Raw genomic sequence first — 25,190 nt, forward strand, 5'->3', positions numbered from 1 at the left:
TCAGTTCAGTTCTCAACCAGTAGTGTCAATATTCAACAGTATTGTTGTTTTGAATGCACTAAGTGCCCCCAACACTTAATATTGTTGGGGACACTTAGTAACGGACCTTATTTTACTCTTGGAAATCGAAAACTGCCAGGGCCTGCCCTACATAAGCAACATAAGCAGTTACATAGGGCTACAACGAAGCCCCAGGCAAGGGCTTCAGACAGAAAAGCTTGGCAATAATAACTTGGATAAAGTTTGCTTGTCAGTGTTTGAAAATGAAGAGGACATAAAGGTTTGGTGCAGAGAAGGGAAAAGAGGTCGGGTAGGGGAAAGAGAGGAAAGTGAGAAGATAAGGGTAAGGGATGAATTTTGAAAAAATACTTTTGAAATGGCGGTTGCTGCATTGTCTTATCGGTTTAATTTGGCATTTTGCAAGCGCTTTGAATACTCTGTGTAGTCTGTGTCAATATAACAACAGTGTCAGTGTCATCTATATTGCAGTAAAGACCATGCACGGTATTATCATGAGCACTTTAAAAAACGTAATTCTAAATACCCTTTAATCCGAATTGTTTCGATTTTTAGATCGCTCATTAGATGATTTTTCTTTTGACCAGTTAAATTTCAATTCAGTTCAGTTCAATTCAGATTTTTGTATTCGCCGTCCAAGACTCGCTGTGCCGCCCTTGTTGGAGCTCGCCGCCGGCGTTGTGAACGCACAGTTACAGTAAGCTTTCAGTGTAGGATGTCTACGTTGGGAAACGGGGGATGGTTATGTTTCTGAGTTTTAGTATTTAAAACTGAACAGTTCTATAATGTATTAATCTTAATATTTATTTTGTGTATAGTGAAAGGAAGTTGTTTTATCTTTGCATGGCAGGTGGATAACAACCAGTGATGCTCTTGCCCCTACGGACCCCTGCCTGTTTTGTGAACAGTGCTTTCGAATGTTTCACTATGACGATAAAGGGAACAAACTAGGAGATTTCCTGGCCTATGCTTATGTTGATCCAGGCACGTTTAATTGATACCAAACCAAAACTATGTTCTACTAATTATTTAGACTATACAGTAATAAAGTTTTCTTTAAGTGGTATTACACCAAATCATATTGTTTGTAAATGTATTGACATTTTTCCATATATTCACCACTTTTTTCTAAATAAAAACAAAATCTGGTTTTACAAGTGTTTTGTATGCTGCAAATCAGTAGCTACCACAATACATATTTTAACTGAAATGTGCCAGCCTTTCCATGCCAAATTTGGTAACATTTGTTGAGTTTTTACTGGGTCAAAAATGGTCTTTGGTGGTGGCGGACAAAAATGGTCTTCCACACACAAAGTACCCTACGCATGTGAATGCAAGCTACTGACGAAAATATTGGTACCTACAGCCAAAATTCTGAAATAAATAAATTAGTCAAACATGACTAATTCTGGGTCATTCACTGAGAACAAAAACGATGCTTAAAATTGTTTATTGGCTCTAGTTTAAGATATGTAATTGGTCAGTATATCTGACCATTGACTTGAGAATGGTGAAGGATACTGTAAGTGGTTAATAAAAGGGAAGGGATCTCAATTTAAACCAGAAATTACTAAAATACATCTTTGACTGGATCTATGAATAAATCTATGACTGGGTTTGGACAGTACTTGCTTTTTAGGCAAAACAATAAATGATGCTATCTGAAGCTGGTATTGTGTCATGCATGATATGAACTGCATCATGTTATTTCTAGAAGTCAATGGATGAAGCAATCATATTGAAGCTTACATCACTCTGCTGAATAAATTGTCCTACATCAGCTCTAAAAATCATACAGGGGGGCGCTGTTGGACACCGAGTATGTAGGACGTGTCTCCCTTTTGCTCCGCGAGTTTGTCTTTATTTTAACACTTTAACACAGTTTCTTTTCATTTATTTGGCTGGTGTACATTTTTTGACAAGTACTTGGTCAGTTTTGGTGTGTTTTGGGGGAATTTCAATCGACAATGTCAACTTCACGTGGAAACGCGGCTCGCACAGGCCGTGCTAAGGCTTCTCCCTCGACTGAGCGCGCATCTCCGCCGAAGGTGATCATGGACCCGGAGTGTGCGCCCAATTTGGATCACCTCCGGGCTATGTTAGACCAGTTGAAAGGGGACATTTGCGGAAAAATAGACTCGCTGTCTTGCGAGCTTCGAGCGGACATTTCTTCGGTAAGAGAGGCGCTTAGACGCAATTGAACCGATGCAACAAAAACTTAGCTCTCATGATCAAGCTATCACGGAGTTGCAGCGCGCGTGCACTGACCATAGTGACCTGCTAACTTCACTGGATTCAACAGTTTCCACGCTGAAAGCCGAGGTAAAACTGCTGGCCGACAAATGTGAGGACTTGGAGGGTAGAGCGAGAAGGAACAACATTCGGCTGGTAGGTGTGCCGGAGGGGGCCGAAGGTGGGCGCCCAACCGAATTTATTGCCCAGCTGCTGATGGACTCCCTCGGTCTGGGGGAGTTACCCCTACTCGATCGTGCACATCGCACTCTCCGATCCAAGCCCAGTGATGGTAAACCACCCCGACCCTTTGTGATTCGTGTGCACTTTTTTCACGTGAGGAATGACATTTTACGCCGGGCTAGCGAGGCTCCTCTTCTCCATCAAGGCAAGAAACATTTTCTTTTTCCTGACTACACTTCGTCAGTTGCGAAGAAACGCGCTGCATTCACGGACGTTAAACGTCTGTTACATTCGTGTTCTGGAGTGAAATTTGGATTGAGGTTTCCCGCGACTTTAAAGATCACTCTTCCCGGTGGAGTTACACACACCTTTGAGGACCCAGCCACTGCGATGGACTTTGTCAAGGTGAACTTAAAGTCTGGTGTCTCTTCTGGGGCTACAGTTTGAAAGCGGCTGGCAGTTCGTTTGGTAAACTGGGGGTTAATTTAACCCGGTTTCTGAAGCTGTCCTGTAAAAGTTCGTGTCACTTGGACTTGAGTCACTTTTCATATTTTGCTACTGTGTTTGTTTATATTTTTTTATGCTTTATTACAAACTCGCATGAGCACTACTGGTTTGTGCTGTTAACGGAGCGTGTTAGGATGTTTTTGGTAGTTTGTGGGATTTGCGCGCGTCTTATTTGGGAAGCTCGTGGGGTGGTGGGTGGGTGTGTGAGGAGTTCTCATTTTTCTCTCATTGTGTGTTTTGTGTTTTGTTTAGTCAGGTCGCCCATGTTTTAATTTATTTCTGTGACTGTTATACATTCTATGCTGTAGTGTACACTAATACTTGACTGGCATGCAGCAGTCTAGGATGCCTCGACAATCAGGGACAGGACTCAAATTTGTTAGCTGGAATTGTAATGGTCTAAATCAGCCTATTAAACGTAGCAAAGTTCTTCACCATCTTCAACAATTAGGAGCCCATATTGTTTTCCTTCAAGAAACTCACTTAAAATCTTCCAGCCATATCAGATTAAAGGGGAGGTGGGTCAGTCAAGTTTTTCATTCTAGTTTTAATTGTAAATCTAGGGGTGTTGCAATTTTGATTCACAAATCAGTTCCTTTTGTGTGCTCTAATGTAATAGCTGACCCCAATGGAAGGTTTGTGTTTGTAACGGGTAAGCTATATAGTAATTCTGTGATTCTGGCTAATGTGTATGGTCCAAACTGGGATGATGAAAATTTTTTCACTCAATTGATCGGCAAATTACCTGACATGTCCACACATCTACTTATTATGGGGGGTGACTTCAACTGTTGGCTTAATCCGTTATTAAATCGTTCTTCTACTAGACCAGGTGTGCCCTCAAAGTCTTCTAAGACCATTTTGTCCTTTATGGATGAGTTCTCGGTCTCTGATCCATGGCGCTTTCTTAATCCGTCTGGTAAAATATATTCTTTTTTCTCTCATGTACATCACTCCTTTTCTCGTATTGATTATTTTCTCCTGGACAACCGCTTTCTCCATTCTGTTCAATCTTGCTCTTATGATACTATTCTAATATCAGATCATGCCCCGACTACACTGGAGTTATTTATACAGGAGCGCGAACGTACCTGCCCCCCCTGGCGTTTCAATACGCGCCTGCTATCTAATGAGGATTTTGTTAAGTTTGTTTCTAATCAAATTGACTTTTTTCTTACTACCAACAGTACTCCAGGGGTCTCAGCCTCCCTTCTTTGGGAGACTTTGAAAGCATACATTAGAGGTGAAATTATTTCATACAGCAGCTATGAAAACAAACAAAGGAAAAAGAAATTAAAGGAATTGAGGTTACGAATCTCCCAGCTTGATAATTTCTATGCGTCCTCCCCATCCCCTAACATATACAGGTCCTTCTCAAAAAATTAGCATATTGTGATAACGTTCATTATTTTCCATAATGTAATGATAAAAATTAAACTTTCATATATTTTAGATTCATTGCAAACCAACTGAAATATTTCAGGTATTTTATTGTTTTAATACTGATGATTTTGGCATACAGCTCATGAAAACCCAAAATTCCTGTCTCAAAAAAATAGCATATTTCATCCGACCAATAAAAGAAGTGTTTTTAATACAAAAAAAAAAAAAGTCAACCTTCAAATAATTATGTTCAGTTATGCACACAATAGTCAATACTTGGTCGGGAATCCTTTTGCAGAAATGACTGCTTCAATGCGGCGTGGCATGGAGGCAATCAGCCTGTGGCACTGCTGAGGTGTTATGGAGGCCCAGGATGCTTCGATAGCGGCCTTAAGCTCATCCAGAGTGTTGGGTCTTGCGTCTCTCAACTTTCTCTTCACAATATCCCACAGATTCTCTATGGGGTTCAGGTCAGGAGAGTTGGCAGGCCAATTGAGCACAGTAATACCATGGTCAGTAAACCATTTACCAGTGGTTTTGGCACTGTGAGCAGGTGCCAGGTCGTGCTGAAAAATTAAATCTTCATCTCCATAAAGCTTTTCAGCAGATGGAAGCATGAAGTGCTCCAAAATCTCCTGATAGCTAGCTGCATTGGCCCTGCCCTTGATAAAACACAGTGCACTAACACCAGCGGCTGACATGGCACCCCAGACCATCATTGACTGTGGGTACTTGACACTGGACTTCAGGCATTTTGGCATTTCCTTCTCCCCAGTCTTCCTCCAGACTCTGGCACCTTGATTTCCGAATGACATGCAAAACTGAGCAACAGTCCAGTGCTGCTTCTCTGTAGCCCAGGTCAGGCGCTTCTGCCGCTGTTTCTAGTTCAAAAGTGGCTTGACCTGGGGAATGCGGCACCTGTAGCCCATTTCCTGCACACGCCTGTGCACGTCGGCTCTGGATGTTTTTACTCCAGACTCAGTCCACTGCTTCCGCAGGTCCCCCGAGGTCTGGAATCGGTCCTTCTCCACAATCTTCCTCAGGGTCCGGTCACCTCTTCTCGTTGTGCAGCGTTTTTTGCCACACTTTTTCCTTCCCACAGACTTCCCACTGAGGTGCCTTGATACAGCACTCTGGGAACAGCCTATTTGTTCAGAAATTTCTTTCTGTCTTACCCTCTTGCTTGAGGGTGTCAATGATGGCCTTCTGGACAGCAGTCAGGTCGGCAGTCTTACCCATGATTGCGGTTTTGAGTAATGAAACAGGCTGGGAGTTTTTAAAAGCCTCAGGAATCTTTTGCAGGTGTTTAGAGTTAATTAGTTGATTCAGATGATAAGGTTAATAGCTCGTTTAGAGACCCTTTTCATGATATGCTAATTTTTTGAGATAGGAATTTTGGGTTTTCATGAGCTGTATGCCAAAATCATCAGTATTAAAACAATAAAAGACCTGAAATCTTTCAGTTGGTGTGCAATGAATCTAAAATATATGAAAGTTTAATTTTTATCATTACATTATGGAAAATAATTAACTTTATCACAATATGCTAATTTTTTGAGAAGGACCTGTATAAGGATCGTCTCTCTCTTCAGGCTGAGTTTGATGTTCTCTCTACTAAAGAGGTTGAGGAGCTCTTATTTAAGGCTAAATATTGTTATTATGAATCTGGGGATAAGGCGACCAAACTTTTGGCCCATCAGCTTCGACAGGCTTCCTCCTCTCAGCAGATTTCACAAATTAATACTCCTTCTGGCGTCACTACCGATCCTAAAAAAATTAATGATCAGTTTAAACAGTTTTACTCTTCTTTATATACTTCTGAGGTTGGGTCTGATCTGTCTGCCCTGGATAGTTTTTTTGACTCACTGGAGTTGGTTAAGGTAGATGCTGATATTGCTGAGCAGTTAGAGGGCCCAATCACCATAGATGACTTAAAACGGGCAACATTTTCTATGCAGTCTGGAAAATGTCCAGGCCCGGATGGTTTTCCAACGGAGTTTTACAAGACCTTTTTTGACAAATTAGCACCAGTTTTAATAGAAATGTTCAATGAATCTCTTACTCTTTCTAAATTACCTCAGACTCTAAATCAGGCATCTATATCATTACTCTTAAAAAAGAATAAGGACCCTCTGTCCTGCTCAAGTTATCGCCCAATTAGTCTTTTATCTGTAGATGTAAAACTTCTGTCAAAATTATTAGCTATGCGACTGGAATCAGTTTTGCCTTTAATAATTTATCCTGATCAGACAGGTTTTGTCCAGAACAGACATGGGTTCTTTAATCTCAGACGACTTCTCAATGTTGTTTATAATCCCTCTACGTCAATAGGGTCGGAAGCCATAATCTCATTAGACGCGGAGAAGGCTTTTGACAGAGTGGAGTGGAACTACCTTTTCTTCGCTTTGGAGAAATTTGGTTTTGGCCAAGAGTTCATTTCTTGGATTAAGTTGCTATATTAATCCCCTATGGCTTCAGTCAGAACTAATGACACCCATTCAGAGTATTTCCCTTTGCATCGCTCCACTCGTCAAGGCTGTCCTCTGAGTCCTCTTTTATTTGCGGTTGCTATTGAACCTCTGGCTATTGCGCTTCGTTTAGAGCCACGCATCACTGGAATTACAAGATATGGTTTTGAACAGAAGGTCTCCCTCTATGCCGATGACTTATTACTATATGTGTCCAATCTCTCTATCTCAGTTCCAGCTGCTCTTGACATCCTTAGTTCATTTGGTCAGATTTCAGGCTATAAACTAAATTTGGACAAGAGTGAGCTGTTTCCTTTAAATCAAGGTGCCCAGAATGCTGCTCAGGGTTTCCCATTCAAAATTGTTCCATTTGGCTTTAAATACCTTGGTATCCGGATTTGTGACCGATTTAAAGATTTGTTTGATTATAATTTTGCCCCTTTGTTAGATCAGATACGGATGGACTTTCAACGGTGGTCACTGTTGCCTCTTTCCCTAGTGGCCAGGGTCAATTCGGTTAAGATGAATATCCTTCCCAAATTGTCTTATCTCTTCCAATGCATACCTATCTTTCTCCCTCAGTCTTTTTTTCACAAATTAGACAAATCAATCACTGAGTTTATCTGGAACAGGAAGGTCCCTCGTTTGCGAAAGGGGCTGTTGCAGAGACCTAAGACCCTTGGGGGCTTGGCCCTTCCTAACTTGAGGTTTTATTACTGGGCTTCCATCCTTAGAGTAATTCAGCTTTGGATTTCGCTGGAGGGGGCACCAGTTTCTCCTACATGGCTGAGTATGGAGTTGTTTTCTGTTAAACCTGCTTCATTGACTGCTCTCGTCCACGCTCCTCTTAGCTTTTCTCCCTCCCCATTTTGCAATAATATCTTAGTTAAATCCACTTTTAAAATTTGGAAGCAATTTCGACGCTATTTTGGTCTACAGAGTTTCTCTTTTCTAGCACCTTTATCAGCTAACCCTGTTTTTCACCCTTCCTTAATCGATGGGGCCTTTTCTTTGTGGTCTGACTACGGCATCAAGGCATTTAGGGACTTGTATATTGCTGGTACATTTGCATCCTTCCAGCAACTCTCCGAGAAATTCCATTTGCCAAGGCAGCATTTTTTTAGATATCTTCAAGTTCGAAGTTTCACTCGCAATCTTAGCCCCAACTTCCCAAATCTCCCAGTTGCCTCTCTAATTGACTCCTTTTTAACCCCATTGCCTACCATTAAGGGTGCTATTTCATGTTTATACAATCTTATCTATTCTTTGCAGCTTACCCCGCAGCATAAAATTAAAACCCAATGGGAGGAGGATCTAGGGGAAGGGATCTCAGAGGATCTGTGGGAGGCCATTTTGCGTCGGGTTCACTCCTCTTCAATTTGTGCTAGACATGGTTTGACCCAGTGCAAAATTCTACATCGTACCCATCTCACTCGAGTTAGGCTTTCTAAAATCTATAATGATGTCGATCCCTTGTGCATTAGATGTCGTCAGGCTACCCAGCTACCCATGCCCATATGTTCTGGTCTTGCCCTTCACTACATAATTTTTGGACGCAGATATTTAATTCTATTTCTGTTTGTACAGGGGTTCAATTTGACCCAACAGCATGTACCGCTTTGTTTGGGGTTTTGCCTCCTATGTTGCAGCTTCCTAAATATAAAGCTGACTTTGTAGCCTTTATCTCCTTATTGGCTAGACGTTTGATTTTATTGAGGTGGAAGTCTCCTGCACCGCCTTCTCACTCGTCTTGGATCAGGGACATCCTTCAGTTTGTGAAGTTGGAGAAAGTTAGGTGCTCGATACATGGTTCTCTTGCAAAGTTTAATAGAACCTGGGGTCCATTTTTTGCACATGTTGAGGGATTGACTTTTACAGCTATTCCAGAGTAGCCACCCTGATTGTCTTCTAATTGTGAGCTTTTTCTTGTGAAATTTGTAGCATGCTGGGATGTTTTTTATTTATCTCTCTGTAAGTGAACATATTGGGCTTTTATTTAGCAGTGGGTGACTGCTTTTTGTGTTTTTGTGTTTTTTGTTTTGTTCTGTTCTGTTTATTTGTTTTTGGGGGTTGTTTTGTATTTTTTTATTTTATTTCTTTATTTTATTTTAATTTTTTGTTAGTTGTATTGGACACTGTTTTGATTCCCGAATTGTTACCTCTTGATTTTGTTATGTCACTGAAAAAATCAATAAACAAATGTTTAAAAAAAATAAATAAAAAAAATCATACAGCAGGGGTGCCACAGCCCTGTAGAGTTTAGTTCCAACCCTGCTCCAACACCCATACCAGGGGTGCTTCTCATTTCTTATTTGTGCATCCTCGTTTCCTTTCCTCGCGTTTCAGCTCCTCCCCCTGTAGGATATGAGGGAAGGCTGCGAGAAAAGAAAATGAGGACAGGGGAATCGAATGAAAGCTTTTTTATACATTGGAATACTTGATCACTCGAGCGTCACTCCATAGTGTCATCAGCAGCGCTCAAAGGATCTGCCCTTATGTTGTTGAAGTTTGTTTATTTAAGAAATTCATAATGAATAATAATAAAGCAAGATACCCTGTTGAAATATGTGAGATGTGTGGTTTATATAAACGGCAAAGGTAAACTATAAATTAAAAAGATTGTGACCGATGTGAAGGGGGAGGAGAATGTATACGTGCGTCACGTGTAGTCGATAAAAACATTCCGCATAGGATACACCTGTGTATCCTCGCTCATGACGCCTCAGGAAGCTCCTCACTCCTCGATCCTCGACTCCGCGCGGTGTAATTAGAGAATTGAGATGTCCTTCAAGATGGCTGTGTTTTCAAATAAGCCTGAAGGACTTGATGAGCTGGATCAGGTGTGTTTAATTACAGTCGAAGCTAAAGGGTGCTTCTCAATATCCCTCCTCGTCTCCTCGTTCCTCCGTCCTCCATCCTATGACCCGGAAACCGATCGAGCTCAGCCATCTTGAAGGACATCTCAATTCTCTAATTGCTCCGCGAGGAGGCGAGGATCGAGGAGTGAGGAGGCTTCCAGAGGAGTCATGCGGAAGTGTTTTATTGACTAAACGTGACGCACGTATCAATTATCCTCCCCCTTCATATCGGTCACAATCATTTTAATTTATTCTTTACCTTTGCAGTTTATATAAACCACATATCTAACATATTTCAACAGGGTATCTTGCTTTATTTCTTATGAATTTCTTAAATAAACAAAATTCAACAACATGAGGGCAGATCATTTGAGCGCTGCTGATGACGCTATGAAGTGACGCTCGAGTGATCAAGTATTCCAATGTATAAAAAAAAGCTTTAATTCGATTCCTCCGTCTTCGTTTTCTTTCCTCGCACCCTTCCCTCGTATCCTACAGGGGGTGGAGCTGAGACGCGAGGAAAGGAAGCGAGGAAAGGAAACGAGGATGCACAAATAAGAAATGAGAAGCACCCAAACTCTTCAGGGCTGTGGCCCTCTAGGAACTAGGAGTTTTCAGTGTCAATGACAAATAAGAGAGCAAGGCACTGTATGACAGTGTTTGATTTTTAAAAGGGACACAATTCCATTTAGCCAAAGTGAGCATAAATGCCTCATACTTGTGTGAACAGTGCAGATAACTGCAAATGGATCCCATCAGAGAGAGTTAAATGGTACCATGTGTCACAATTTATGACCCCACCCCCTAATAAAACATACAAATTCCACAGCCCCATCCCTCTCATCTGACTGAACATCTTTTGGACACCTATTTATCCTCCCTCCATCCCCCTCACTACTGGGTTACCTTCACTACCATCCCAATGGAGGAATTTAGGACCCTGTTGTGCTTTAAACTTTAAAATGTGAAACAATATATTGGGTGACAAACATTGCAATCAGGATGATTGTTTTTATTTGAAAAAAAAATCACATACATTTGATGTTATTTTTTTCACATACTTTGCATCATTTTTAAAAGATATTAAAGTGTTATGTGAAGACCGTTAAAACTAAGATGTATACATTTATGCATACATGTCAAGTCACCTTTATTTATAAAGCGCTTTTTACAATAAAAATGGTTTCAAAGCAGCTTTATAGTGATAATAGGAAAATAATGCAAAATATTTGTTTCTACTGTAGCGCCTCATGTCAATCATGCGTTGTTAATATGAACACAAATAATGCATACTCCTTCTGAAATCCAAAGCTTTTACACTCTGAACTCTGAATGTAAATCAGGACTCTTGGCAATCTAGATTACCAGCATTGTGCCAACATGTCTCGGGTGAGATTGCTTTCTGACATCATTTACGACCCTGCGATACTCTCCAGAGACAATTGTACCCTCCTTTCTACTCACTTTGGCCGCATCAAAGGAATTCCAAGCCCCCCTCCCCCCATAGTCTCTCACAACTCAGAGACACTACGAAAGCCATCTCACACACACACATGGATCTTTTCAATAACTTCCTCATATAAAGACATTGCTAAGATATTTTCGATATGTTTTTGTTTGTCTGCTGGCCCATGTCCTATTGGGGTATCTATGATTTTATCGTAGTATTAAATGAACTATAAGTGCTTGTAATCATGCATATGAATGTAACTTTGTATTCCTAGTCTCGTTACATGTCTTTCTCGGTACCTTTGTAATAGGGGTGGGAATTGGCAAAAATGTGACGATTCGATAGTATTGTAATATTTGGGCCACGATTCAATATTATTGCGATTCTCAATATATTGCGATACAGCAAGTATTGCGATTCGATTCTGCGATATTGCGATTCACGTCCCCCCTATTATTCAAAGGCATTACAAAAAATTCTGTAAACATTATCTTCTACACATTAACTGAAGTGCAAAAACTGAAAAACTTGTTCCTGAACATTCGGGACACATTGCAACACTGGTTTCATCACTTGCCCACCGCGGCAACGCAAAAAAAAAAAAAAAAAAGTTTGAAGCGTTAAAAATGTTTAACGCAATTACGCAGTATCCGTTAAATCCTGCCTGTATTACACACACACACACACACACACACACACACACACACGACCCACAGAAAAGACGCGCGTCAGTATCAAGTTCTCTTTCGGGCTTGAACAAACCATAACACACACAAATTATGCCAAAATGTCAGTTTTGTCGAGTGTTCTCATAAGAGCAATCTTGAATTATTTAAATAAACGTAGAGATTTGTGAGAAAATGGGACGCATGTCAGATCGCGTCTCTGTCCCACATTGCACTGCATTAACGAATGTACAGCTTATGTGCGCTCAACACCTGTCGCTTACTCGTTTTCATTCACTCCTTCAAGTGAACAGTATTAGTGGACTAACGTTAACTTAGGGAATAGGCCTAACTTAGTGAATGAGGGTTTAGAGGGCGATTTCAACCCATGTTCTCAAACAGTGAAAAATAGAGGACAAGACAATGCGCTGACAGACAAGACCGAGCAGGTAATATTTAATATGAAACAAACAAAACTCACTGAGCTCCCAGCACATAACTTACAATTATTTAAATACAATAGAGTAACATAAAGCAGACATAATAGAGTAACATAAACCTGAGAATAATCATAAAACCGAAATTTACCCACACTTTCGATTTGAAAGATGCGGAGCGTCGTGTACAACCGTAATACTGAAGCCATTTTCATTTGAATTTGCTGTCGAATGTACGACAACAAAGCACCGCAACAAGCGCCACCTTGTGGATGTAATACGCAAATGTAAATGATCGAGTAAACTCGGAGAAAACCGGAAAGTAAAACAGATAATTTTATAATTAAATATCGCAATACTTTGCGCTACTGTATCGATATAATTGCGTGCGCAAAATATCGCGATACTGAACAGAATCGATTTTTTCCCCCACCACTACTTTGTAATCCTCTCGGTCTAACTGAGTTACAGTACAGGAGATTACAGTAAAATGTATGATTTTCTGTGCACAGCTTTCTGGAGTAGAAATGACGAATTCTTAACACCATCATAACTTATGCAAATGAACCTGTGACAAGACAAAGGAACAGTTTTCCCGCTCACAGAACTCCAAGTCGATTGGTCAGTTCACCCCTGAAGGTGGGAACTCGGACCCTCTTTAAAGTCTTGACCAGCGCGGCACACACAAACACACCAGGCTTGTTCGAGATGGTTCGGCACTGCGAATCTCGAACTGCGAGAGCAATCCAAAAGCAGGAGTCGTATGCTCTCCAAACACTCCCGCAGCTCCGATCAGTCCATGCCGCTCCGATGCATCTCGAACAAGCCTTCCATCAACAATGCTTCTCGTTGTGTTACTATTTATGTTCATGGCTTTGCAAACCTACATAGGTATCCAAACACGGCGAATCCAGCATGTTCGTGCAGCTTGCCGTAACTTGCATTAACGGAGATTACAATCGAGCTGCTATTAGCACGATTAGCTGCTATTTAAAAAATGGCGGTCACAAGTTTCTGTTTGTCTTGTTGGTCACGGTAACCCCGCCCCCAGCCGCTGACATAAGCAGTTCTTACTTCTAGACCAGCAATGATTTGGTGCTACTTAAGAACCACTTTTACTGGTTCGGAGCAAATCAGCTAATCCGAACCAGCACCAGCTCTGCCTTGGTGGAAAAGGGGTATGTGTGTCTTTGTGTTTTCTCTTCAGTTTCTTTTAGTTTTTGTTTTCCCTTTTCGTATTCTCCTTTGTTCATTTCCACCGACGAGTGAAGTGACCTTAGCCTCAATTATCTGGCAAACTTTACTTTCAATGGACATTTGAACTTCCTGTGACGGCGCTCTCTCTGAAGAACCGAGAGAACGCACGCAGCTCCCAAAGACAGCCACACACACGCCTCCTTGACTCCGCAACACAAGATAGCTCGAGATCTAAAAGCTGCTACGGTTGTTTGCCCCCATTTAGGGTGATTTTGTGATTCCTTGTGGTTTCAATTGTTGGTACTTTAAATAGTATTTTCTTTTATAGAACGAGAAAGCTGTTTTTCATGGCCAGAGAAACAGTCTTTCTTGAAAGTCTATAAGAAGGATAACTCCACTTGAGATTTGATAAAAGATTGTACGGTCAGTTTGCTGGACAAACAGATTATTCGATAACAAATTAATCCCATTAAGAGTTATCCTGAGAAATCGATCTATTCTAGACAATTGATATATTAATATTTAATTATAACACGTTGTGATTGATTATTGATATAAAAATTGATCTATTTTTGCCTACCTATATGGATAATTGATTATAAACCGCTGTATTTAGTTGTCCATATAGATACATTGGCAAAATATTCCCTTTATGGGTAATATTATAATTTGTAGGCGATTCATGATCATATTCATGATCAGTTATTAAAATTATATTCCCTTTTTTTGCGCTAGAATACCTACACTACTGTACAACAGATCTTGAAGAAAATAGCATAAGTAAGTTTAAGTAAGTTCAGTGATGGTTCATTTTTGTTTGAAAAAAAGTTATTCATTTAGTTATATATATATATACTCCAGATAAAATGGGGATATCATCGTCCAGCTCAGTTCAGTTCTCATGTAATGGTGTCAATGCAGGCAGTTCAATAATATTGTTGAATATTAAGACATATAGTATACAGCATGTACACTATAGTATTGAGGCATTGTAAAATGTTATCTGAAAAAAAAAGTGCTTTAATCTCAAAAATGTGAGAAACGGTATTGTGTAAAGTTAAAGAAAGTTAAAGGTATTGTGTAAAGAAAGAAGTTAAAGAAAGGTTCTACACGCAACTTTAAAAGCAGTATAAAAAAAGTCGAAACAGATATGTAGTATTCAAGCATTTTTAAAGATCATTGTTTTGTTTGCAAAGAGGACAATGGAAACTACATGGTTATACAGTGCAAACTATACCAGCTATGAAAACACTTTCTTTATCAAAGGACTCAACATCCAACCTAAAGAAGTATTTGCAGGTAAGACTAGCACAAAGCATGTTAGCTAAAATGTAGATTTTTTTTAGTACTTTAAAATTCTATGGTTTGTATGATCGCAGTTACAGCTGTGGTCAGAATTAAAGTGGCACTATGCAGGATTTCTGTTTTTGTCAAACAGCGATCCCTAGAGTCGGTGTAGAGTACTTGTATTTAACGTTACTGTCGTAAACACCACTCACGCAGAGCGTATCTGCACCTTTCTTTTACTGTCTATGATCTGCACTCACAGCCTCTGCACTTCATAATAATAAAGTAGCCTACCGCGTTAGGCTTACCTGAGCCTACATGCCAGATGACACCAATAAAGTGTATCATGTACGTCGCATTATTTCGCAGGGCTCTTAAGTTTTGAAGACAGGCAAGAGTGACATCCAGCCGACAGATACATTTTTGTCATTGGTTGTTGCGTTAAATCTTACCCAGATACAATAGTGCTATTTTCTGATTGGCTATTGTGTAGCTCGACGAACAACACCAGCGGAGACACGCTTGATTCCTGCCGGTTCCACAGTGAGAGCGGAGTTTTGGGCGCTGCGTCATATTAAATATATTACAAATAGTTTTTCAGCGTGAAAAATACAATGTGTGGCGGGAGAGCGTGACAAAAGACCGAAATGAGTGACTGTCACGCTCAATGCGTGACACTTGAGAGCCCTGATTTCATAACAATGTCCGTTATGATGTTGTTAGACATGATTATTGCAATTTATCATAATAGTTTGCAAATTGCACTCATTTACACTATTTACAAGATGTAGGCATATTTATGTCCTGATAATTATGTGCGATATTGACAACTGTTCTCATTATAATCGCAGGAATCAACTTTAACAGTGAAAGACTGAGCGAGTGGGACTCTTGTCCGGTTCCTCGTGCTGTCAGATTCTCGTTACCTTTTTCTAGACTCTTCCGACCACGCTTTCTTTGTTTTTTTTCGCCATTCTGAAAACGCAGGTCCGATGTTTACTCGTGTCTGACTCCTCCCTCGGTCAGTCTGCCATTTCTTCTTTCTCTGTTCCTCCGACAATGCTTTTCTAGCTTTCTGCTTCTTATATGCCAGCTTTGCCATGGGACGATAGTTGTTCTTATAGCTAGCCGTATCCTGAATGGGGGCGTGTACGTGTGCAGTGCCGTAAAGCAATTCGTTACCTCGCGAGACCTGATATCACACGATACTTCCTAACACTGAGGCCGGCGGCCCGCCGGCCCAAAGTTGCAAGGGTGGTTTTGCGGCTCACAGGCACCAGGGGGGTGCGAGACGTCCACCATTCAACGCGAAATCAGTAATATAAACATTACAATGACTCCAAAGCTGTTCGGTTAAGGTAAAAAAGTTACTTAGTTCTGCTTTAATGGCACCCCTGGTAAATAGGATCAAAAATGGCTCTAGAAATAAATCTGCATTGTTTATCCTTTTGATCTTTCAAAAAAATCACAAAAATCTAATCTCTGCAATTCTCCATCTGTGATCCTTGGAGAGTCTTTGGCCACTCAAACTTTCCTCCTCACGTGCATTACGACAATATAGACACCTGTTCTCTTCTTGGCAGATTCGTAACATCTTTAGTTGATTGGAACTTCTTAATTATTGCCCTGATGGTCAAAATGGGGATTTTCAATACATTAGCTATTTTCTTACAGCCACTTTTTTTGATGCTCAACAATCTTTTTATGCACGTCAGAACTATATTCTTTGGTTTTACTCATTGTGATGGATGATAAGGGAATTTGGCCTTTGTGTTTCCTCATATTTAAACTCCTGTGAAACAAAGATATAGCTTGTAATAAACATAGCTAGACAATGTCATGTTCCTAGTCACCCTGGTGTGCTAATAAAAAAAGGTAAATATTAATGGGAATTTACTTCAGAGATATTTTACTCGTTAAAAATTCTAAGGGTGCCAATAATCGTGGCAAACGTGTTTTGGAGAAAAACATTAATTTCATAGTGTAACAAACCCCCTCTTTTTTAATGAAAGATCAAATGGATAAACAATGCAGATTTATTTTTTGACATTTTTTTAATCATATTGATGCTATTAATTCTGACCACAACTGTATTACTTTTGCTAGCAATGTAAAAAGTTGGATCAACTTAAAAAAAAAAATTGTCAACCTAATTTATTACTTTTTAGCAACTTCATTTCACTAGATCAATGGCACTTATATTATTTGAGTTTGTTCAATCCTATTATTTGCATTAGTCTGACTTAATTTGTCTGAATTCAAACTTTATTTTTCCACAAAATCATTTTTTAAAAACCTAAATTTAGTTTTGCTTGAAAGTACTATTCTTTCCAGAAAAAGCAATCATTTAATTATCACAAGACTCAAATTCAGTTTATACAATGGCAGTATTTTCCTCACTCCAAAAATGTAACAGAAATAATTTGCACAGAAAACCCTGAAAGTTTCTAATGTAATTTACATTTACTGAAACTTAAAAAGATCCACATACAAACAGCCTTTTTGCAAAGTACTTTGTACTATAAATATATTTATAAAAAGAAATATAAAAGGCAAATGCTTTATGCTTAGTGGTTGTGACCTAAAATAAGCCACATAACAACAAATAATGTATTATTAACCCGTTTAATCCCACCAGTCACAATTGTGACCGCATCTTTTTTTCTCATTTCTGGAAGCTCTAAAAATGTTGTTATTGGCTTTGGGCAAGAAATTCAACTTTTAAATGAAAAAAATAGATTGTCTTGATTAAAATCTCTTAATGTCATGTGACTAGTGTGAAAGGTCACATGACCAGATCAGTTTACTTCCTGCTTGCACATCTAGAAGAAGATGTCTTCCTCAGACTACTACAAAAAGTAGTATGTAAAACATCTTAATTAACAGATATAACTATCATATTTTGTACATATATTCTTTAAAGGGTCTACTACTGATATATTTTGAGAAATATACTCCTGCATATATATTTTACTCGTAAGACGTGTATTACGTAAATTTGTAAATTTGACGTAAAAACGTAAATTTGTTAACTGTCACAAACGTGACTGGTAGTATAACACTTGCTTCAATTGAAAACACAGGTTTTGGCTGTTAATCCTACACTGAACGTATGCCACACCTGTGAGGTGGATGGATTATCTCGCAAAGGGGAACTGCTCACTAACACAGATTTAGACAGATTTGTGAACAATATTTGAGAGAAATAGGCCTTTTGTGTACATAGAAAAAGTCTTAGATCTTTGAGTTCAGCTCATGAAAAATGGGGGCAAAAACAAAAGTGTTGCGTTTATAATTTTGTTCAGTGTAGTTATCAGTATCCCAGAAACTATCAATGGTGTTGGACCTTCTGACATACCCCACACCAGTCTTAGTGCAGTGGTTCCCAAACTTTTTTTTCACATAAAGACACTCTCAGGAGGATTTATTTTAAACATTGTAATTAATTAACAGTAATTAAATGTTCTAATTAACAGTAATTAACTTAAATGTTTAGTACTGAATGCTCAGTTGTGTGACAACTTACTGAAAAGAACAAACAAATAAGGAGCTAGGCAATTTTAGGAAGCATTAAAAGTGAAGCATGCTGCTTTTAATTAAAATTATTTTTTTTACTGTGTAATAGCATTCATTGTGTTCAACAGATTTTCTCAAACTTGCCTCTGCACAAAATGAACGTTTTTGAACTGCAGGAATTAGACTTATGCTTATTAGTCCCACAGTCTTTTCAGTGATGGGTGGGCTTGCTTCGTTCTGCAGATCCTCTTAAATTGGGGATGTAGTTGTGAGACTGCCACTCTTAGCGCATTTTCAATGTCCAGCTTTGATCTGTATTTTGTCTTGATTGAGGCAACTGCAGAAAACCCTATCTCAGTTACGATGTGGCAAAAGGAAGGAGTATTGCCAGGGCTCTCCTGCCTAGCGGTGGGTAGTCCGTTTCCACTCCAATGTAGGGTATGGACCAATCAGACACACAATAATTATTTATTATATACAAAGGTTTATGAAACTCCAAAACTAGCAGCCCAAATGAAAGAACACAAGGGCAGAAACAGTGTCATTTTACAGGGCATGATAAGGAGATTTTACGACCTCCACAGGAATGTGGCCACGTGCACAAGGGAGAGACAATGGGGAAGACAGAAACCCTCTTTAAAACAGACTTTGCTGCATTAATCATAGACTAACTGATCTATAAATGAACATGCATAAAACTGTAAAAGAAGCAGTGTAAATGGTTTACTGTCTTGTGTACTATTATGTATATATTATGGTATGTACCTTGGTATACAACCAACTAACAATCAATGTAACCTCACCTGTATCATGCCTCCTACCTAATTAATCCTCATTTAATGACTCACACTTTGATGTACATCACCTTCTAGAATGCAGTGTGGATGTGTTATAGCTATCTGAGCATTAATGAAGGTATAACCACGCTTGGGACAAAGACTCGTAAATCAACTAAGAGCCACTTTCCCTCTCAGACATGTCACCTTTCTTATTGGTCGAGTTCAACCCTTAGGGGTGGATCTTTTCCAGGCTTTATTAGAGACAGTCCACATGTGACCTCCCTCTCTTAGTTCTTTCATCCAGCCACAACACTGTTTCTGGTGATACTGGGGAACCCCCTCCACGGGGGCCCCAGGGCCCAGCAGGCCTCGATCCAACCAGATATGGGCTCATGCAGGAGAGAGGAGATTCTCTCACAAAGAACCAAGGACAATCTCAGGAGTTTTGGAACAAGGATCCAACCAACCACAACTCCAATCACCCACTCTTCCGACTTCCTCACTTCTCCTGGGCCCTCGGCGTGGCCTCAACAGGGCCCCAGGCCTTAACCAAACCAGCCATTTGTTCCTGGAGAAAGAGAACTCTCAACCAACTTCCACTTGACACTGCCGGAACCATCAACGACTTAAATTTTCAACAACTTCAAGGATTGTTCCCACTACAAATGCAAGTATTCAATTCAATGAAATGTGAAAATGAAATTCTGATGGTTCTTCTCATAGTCCCTCTTCCGGTTTTCCAATTTCATCCTATCACTAACCTATTTATGTATATATGTTTGTTTAGTTTATTTATGTTTATGATTTAGTTAATAAAACGTATGCACTTTATGTATTTGGTTCTGATTTGCTTGCAATATGAAGTCTCTTTACGTTTTTTTGATCTTGCTACATGCTCAAAACGCTGTACATGCTAAGAAATAATTATTCTTCTGTGGCCAGGGAAGATACCCTTTTCTTAGAATAAATTAAGAATCAAAAGAGTTTGTTGGACGAACTTGTAATATTAAGTTAGACATGTCAAGTTAATCCAATTAACTGACCCAAATATTCATAATTAATCATAACAAGTTATTATTGATTATTAATATTTCATAAAGCTAAGTTCCTTACACCAATCCAAAATGCAGCCAATGTCTTGGACTTAAACTGAAGTCTCATTGTTGAATCAGAGGTGACATCAATGAACCGTTCTTGTTCTGTTGTGCTGGTCAGCAGGTGGCCGTTGCACTGAAGGGGTCTCAGATCCCTTTTCGAGATTTTTATAGGATCATCTTGCACTGGGCAATACCGAAATGTTTTTGTAGGGCAGAGATATGGGTTGTCATGCATGGGATCACTGTTTTCAACATCACCCTGTAGCCCAAGACTGGTTGCCCACTGCAGCTAAGCATGGCTGAGCCTGGTTAGTACCTGGATGGGAAACCTCCTGGGAAAGCCAGGCTGCTGCTGGAAGAGGTGTTAGTGAGGTCAGCAGGGGGCGCTCACCCTGTGGTCTGTGTGAGTATAGTAACGCCTCCGTATAGTGACGGGGACACTATACTGTCAAAGAGCACCGCCCTTCGGATGAGATGTTAAACCGAGGTCTTGACTCTCTGTGGTCATTTAGGCCCCGTCCACACTACTGCGTTTTCGTTTAAAAACGGAGAATTAAAACGAAAACGATCTCCGTCCACACCAGCGTTTTAGCTGCGTATTAGAATTGATCTCCGTCCACATTAAAACGACTGAAAACTCGGATCACGTCACCATTCACCAACACTGTGCATGCGCGTGCCGGTGTAAACAGGAAACGGATGGACTATTCCTCAGATTTGATGAGGAAGCAAGTAACGTTAGCTACCTCTGCAAAGATTAGAACATGTCGAAGACCAGAGATTTCTTTTCATGGACCGCCGCTGCACACGGGAATTGTCATAGATCGCTCGAATAATAGTTTGCCTCCGGCGCATGTAGGCAGTTATAGCATTGTAAAATGCAGAATTTGCTTGCACAACAGCTGCTAACAAAGACATCAAAGTCAGTAACGCTTGTAATTCGTTATCCATGTTGCACTCACTAACATCAGCTACGTAGTCCAGGATGTTTTTGTTTGTTTTCTTCCGGTGACGGGACATGTGATGGGTGGCTGACGAATCAGGGAAGGATACGTCATGGGTGATGACACCCAATCATAGAGCCGAGCGTGACCTTCTACGTCATCGTTTCTTAACTCCTCCGTTTTGTCCCGTCTACACTAAAACGCCCTCCGGAGATTCAAAACGAAAAACGGAGCTGCAGCGTTTCTAAACTTCTCCGTTTTGGGTCTTCGTTTTTCCCGTTTTAGTGTGGACGGGAGGTGCAAACGTAGCAAAAGGTCTCCGTTTTTAAACGAAAACGCAGTAGTGTGGACGGGGCATTAAAATAGGGGTAGGGGTGTAACCCCGGTGCCCTGGCCACATTCTACCCATTGGCCCTCACCAATCATGGCCTTCTAATATTAGTACATAGTATGTACATGGGAAATTGATCATTGATCATTTCTAATTGTTTATGCTACTAATTACAGCTTACTTATCATTCGCTAGCTTCCGTTATTCTTAGCACGACACACTAGTAACTCGCTAGTCTGTTAACGCGCCACCCGTGCGCTCAGTTTATTTATTTTTCTCTCGCGCGCCCGCGCCTTTGAGTTAATAAAAGCCCAGGTGAGTAAGAATCAGTCAACAAACACGGTGAGTAATGTCTTGTCCTGTTATTGTCACCTGCACTTCATGCCAAATGTTTAGTATAGCCTTCCCCGTCGGCAATATAGGATATATATGTGATAAATGCAAGGAAACAGTCAGGCTGACGGAGAAGATTTCAGAACTAGAGACACGCATCCAAACTTTAATTGAGGATAGTAAGTGTGCAAGAGCTTTAGATACTATTTTGGATGCGGCTAGCATAGTGAACCCTTTACATGATTCGGTTCCGGCTGAATTATTGCCTGTGCAGCAAGGCAAATGGGTGACAGTGAGGGATCGCTCTAGTCGCGGATCAAAAAACCACTCTTCCGTTCCGATTACTACAACAAATCGATTTGCCCCACTCAGTGAAACACAGACTGAGAATTCTGTTGATCGTGCCCTGGTAATTGGCAATTCTATTACACGGAATGTGAAAATAGAGACACCAGCCAGCATAGCCGGGAGCCAGAGCGCCTTACATCAAAGCAAATTTAAAAGTGCTGGCTAATGCTAAAAGTAAATTCTCTAAGATTATTATTCACGTCGGCACTAATGATGTTCGACTTCGCCAGTCGAACATCACCAAGATTAACATTAAAGAGGTGTTTGAACTCGCTAGTACGATGTCAGGCACTGTAAATTGCTCTGACCCCCTTCCTGTTCGAAGGATTTATGAGATAGTTAGTAGATTGTGTTCACTCAATGGCTGGCTGTCTAAGTGGTGTCCGCAAAATAATATAGAATTCGTAGACAATTGGAAAAGTGTTTGGGGCAAACCTGGCCTGTTGAAAAGAGATGTTATTCATCCCTCCTGGGACGGTGCTGATCTTCTCTCTAGTAATTTGGCTCATAGTCTTAGAGATAAAACATGACAATCTGGGGCTCAGGTCAGGAAGCAGACAAACTGGCTAAACCGACCGTCTGCTAGTGGCCTCGCATCACCAAGGTCAGATAAATCCCATCACATAGAGGCTCTTTCACCTAGATATCGTCATATAGAGACTGTGTCTGTTCCCCGAATTTGGAAATACAAAAAACTTTCAAACCTATCTAAGGTTAAAAAATTAATTGATGTTCAACAAATAAAAAACAGATATAATACAGATGAGCAAACGATAAAGCTTGGGTTGCTGAATATTCGATCCCTTACTTCAAAAGCACTTATTGTTAATGATATGATCTCAGATTATAACCTAGATGTGCTGTGTTTGACAGAAACCTGGCTAAAACCAAACGATTACATTACTTTAAATAAGTCCACCCCGCAAGATTACTGTTATAAACATGAACCTCGTCCGAAAGGCAAAGGGGGAGGTGTCGCTGTAATTTATAGTAATATTTTCAAAACCACTAAGAAATCTAGTTTTAAATATACTTCTTTTGAAGTGTTGGTGCTTAATGTAAAAATATATAGTGTAAACGATAAATCACGTTTGAGAATTCTGCTGGCTACTGTATACAGGCCACCAGGGCACCATAAAGACTTTATCAAAGAATTTGCTGACTTTCTATCAGAATTAGTATTGGCTCCAAGTACTAATTGTTGGTGATTTTAATATACATGTAGATAATGAAAAAGATGCATTTGGATTGGCATTTAAAGACATTGTAAACTCAATTGGAGTTAGACAACACGTGTCAGGACCTACTCATTATCGTAATCATACATCTAATATTATTAGCTATTAGTCTCATGTAAATTACATTTAGCCAAGGCTGCAAAGCCGACTCCGTGTTATAAATATGTTAGACCTATCACTTCTGCCACAAAAGATTGCTTTATCAATAATCTTCCCTGATCAGTTTCATTATCTCAGCATCCCAGATAGCTTAGAAGAACACGATATTGCAACAGAAACTTTTAACTCTCTCTTTTCCAGCACTTTAGACACAGTTGCTGCGCTGCGCTTAAAGAAGATTAAAGAAAATAGCCCAAAGCCGTGGTACACACTCAGGCCCTTAAGAGAGCAGCCAGATAAATGGAGAGCAACTGGAAGAAAACAAAACTAGAGGTATTTCGGATTGCATGGAAGGAGAGCTTGATTGCTTACAGAGAGGCTTTAAAAGCTGCTAGATCTGCTTATTTTGCTTATCTTAGTGCATTGTAGTCTCCCTGAGGAAAAATTTGATTCATTTGTTGCTATAGGAGAAGAAGAATTTTGCAAAATCGTTAACTCTTCTAAATCGACTACTTGTATGTTAGACCCTATACCGACTAAAGTATTGAAAGAGATGCTTCCAGAGGTCATAGATCCTTTTCTCAATATCATTAATTCATCTTTGTCTCTAGGATACGTACAAAAACCCTTCAAGCTGGCTATGATTAAACCGCTTGTTAAAAAAACCCAACTTGATCCTACAGAATTAGTCAATTACAGGCCGATCTCGAATTTGCCTTTTCTTTCAAAGCTATTAGAAAAGGCAGTATCCTCACAACTGTTCCTTTCTTGAAGGAAATGTTATCTGCGAGGATTTTCAGTCCGGATTTAGACCGTACCATAGTACTGAGACTGCTCTCATTAAAGTCACAAATGATTTGCTCTTATCATCCGACCGTGGTTGTATCTCTCTATTATTATTACTTGATCTTAGTGCTGCATTTGACACCCTTGACCACAACATTCTATTAAATAGACTAGAAAACTATGTTGGCATTAGTGGAATTGCACTAGCATGGTTTAAATCATACTTATCTGACCGTTATCAGCAGAGGTGGAAAGAGTAATAAAATATTCTACTCAAGTAAAAGTACTACTACTTCAATGAAATTTTACTTAAGTACAAGTAAAATAACCAGTCTAAATTTAAAATTTAAAATTTACTCAAGTAAAAGTTACTGAGTTACTTTTTTAACAGTGGGGGGGGGGTGTGAACAGTGGGTGGGGTGGGGCGACTCTCCCGTGTAGGGTTGAAATGGTATGAGATTTTTACAGTATGATAACGTCTCAGAAAATATCACGTTATTACACATATTACAGTATTGATCAATTATTAAATAACCTGTATTTTTAAATTATGGTTATTATTATCATCAGTTAAAATGACAGTTAAATTAAAGAAAACAGGTTTTTTTGGGGTTGAACTTTGGTTTTTGGGCTTTTATTATAACAAACTTGAAACCATTTGTTTGTTTTGTTTATTAAAATTTCAATAGAACATGTCTAATCAATTAAATTAAATAATTGATAATGAATTAGATTAACAGCTCATTTTTAACATTAATAATTTTTTAATTTTTTTAAGAATAATATAGTCCTATGAAATGTATTTTATTCAGAAAATTCATGTTTTTTTATGATTTAATCCAAATATATTATCAAAAACGGTGGCAATCAAATGAAAATTTAAACTTGTGTCCTTTATTTGTTTGGGGAAGATCGAGCTGCAAAAAACAGATTTACTAAATTAAACCATGGACAAAAAATATATGCCTTAATTAATGTTTAAATAAATTGTATTATTATTGTTGTTGTTATTATTATTATTTTGAGAAGTACAT

The 25,190-nt window shown here is 39.5% G+C and overlaps 1 protein-coding gene and 1 long non-coding RNA gene across 3 annotated transcripts in view; one reads left to right on the forward strand and one right to left on the reverse strand.

Moving 5' to 3' along the window:
• snapc3 (small nuclear RNA activating complex, polypeptide 3) overlaps nt 1–1,175 on the forward strand; it is a 172,673-nt gene extending 171,498 nt beyond the window's left edge. For both annotated transcript variants that reach the window (XM_077232365.1, XM_077232366.1), the window contains one exon: nt 869–1,175. In XM_077232365.1, coding sequence (XP_077088480.1) covers nt 869–1,016 — 148 coding nt within the window. In that variant the 3' untranslated portion in view covers nt 1,017–1,175. The remainder of the gene's footprint in view (nt 1–868) is intronic.
• The window catches only part of LOC143740275 (uncharacterized), a 231,033-nt gene that overhangs the window by 53,196 nt on the left and 152,647 nt on the right, over nt 1–25,190 (reverse strand). The window lies entirely within an intron of this gene.

The sequence above is a fragment of the Siphateles boraxobius genome, unplaced genomic scaffold (genome assembly GCF_051911475.1).
Source record: "Siphateles boraxobius isolate OS27281-9 unplaced genomic scaffold, OSU_SipBor_1 17, whole genome shotgun sequence".
Lineage (NCBI taxonomy): Eukaryota > Metazoa > Chordata > Actinopteri > Cypriniformes > Leuciscidae > Siphateles > Siphateles boraxobius.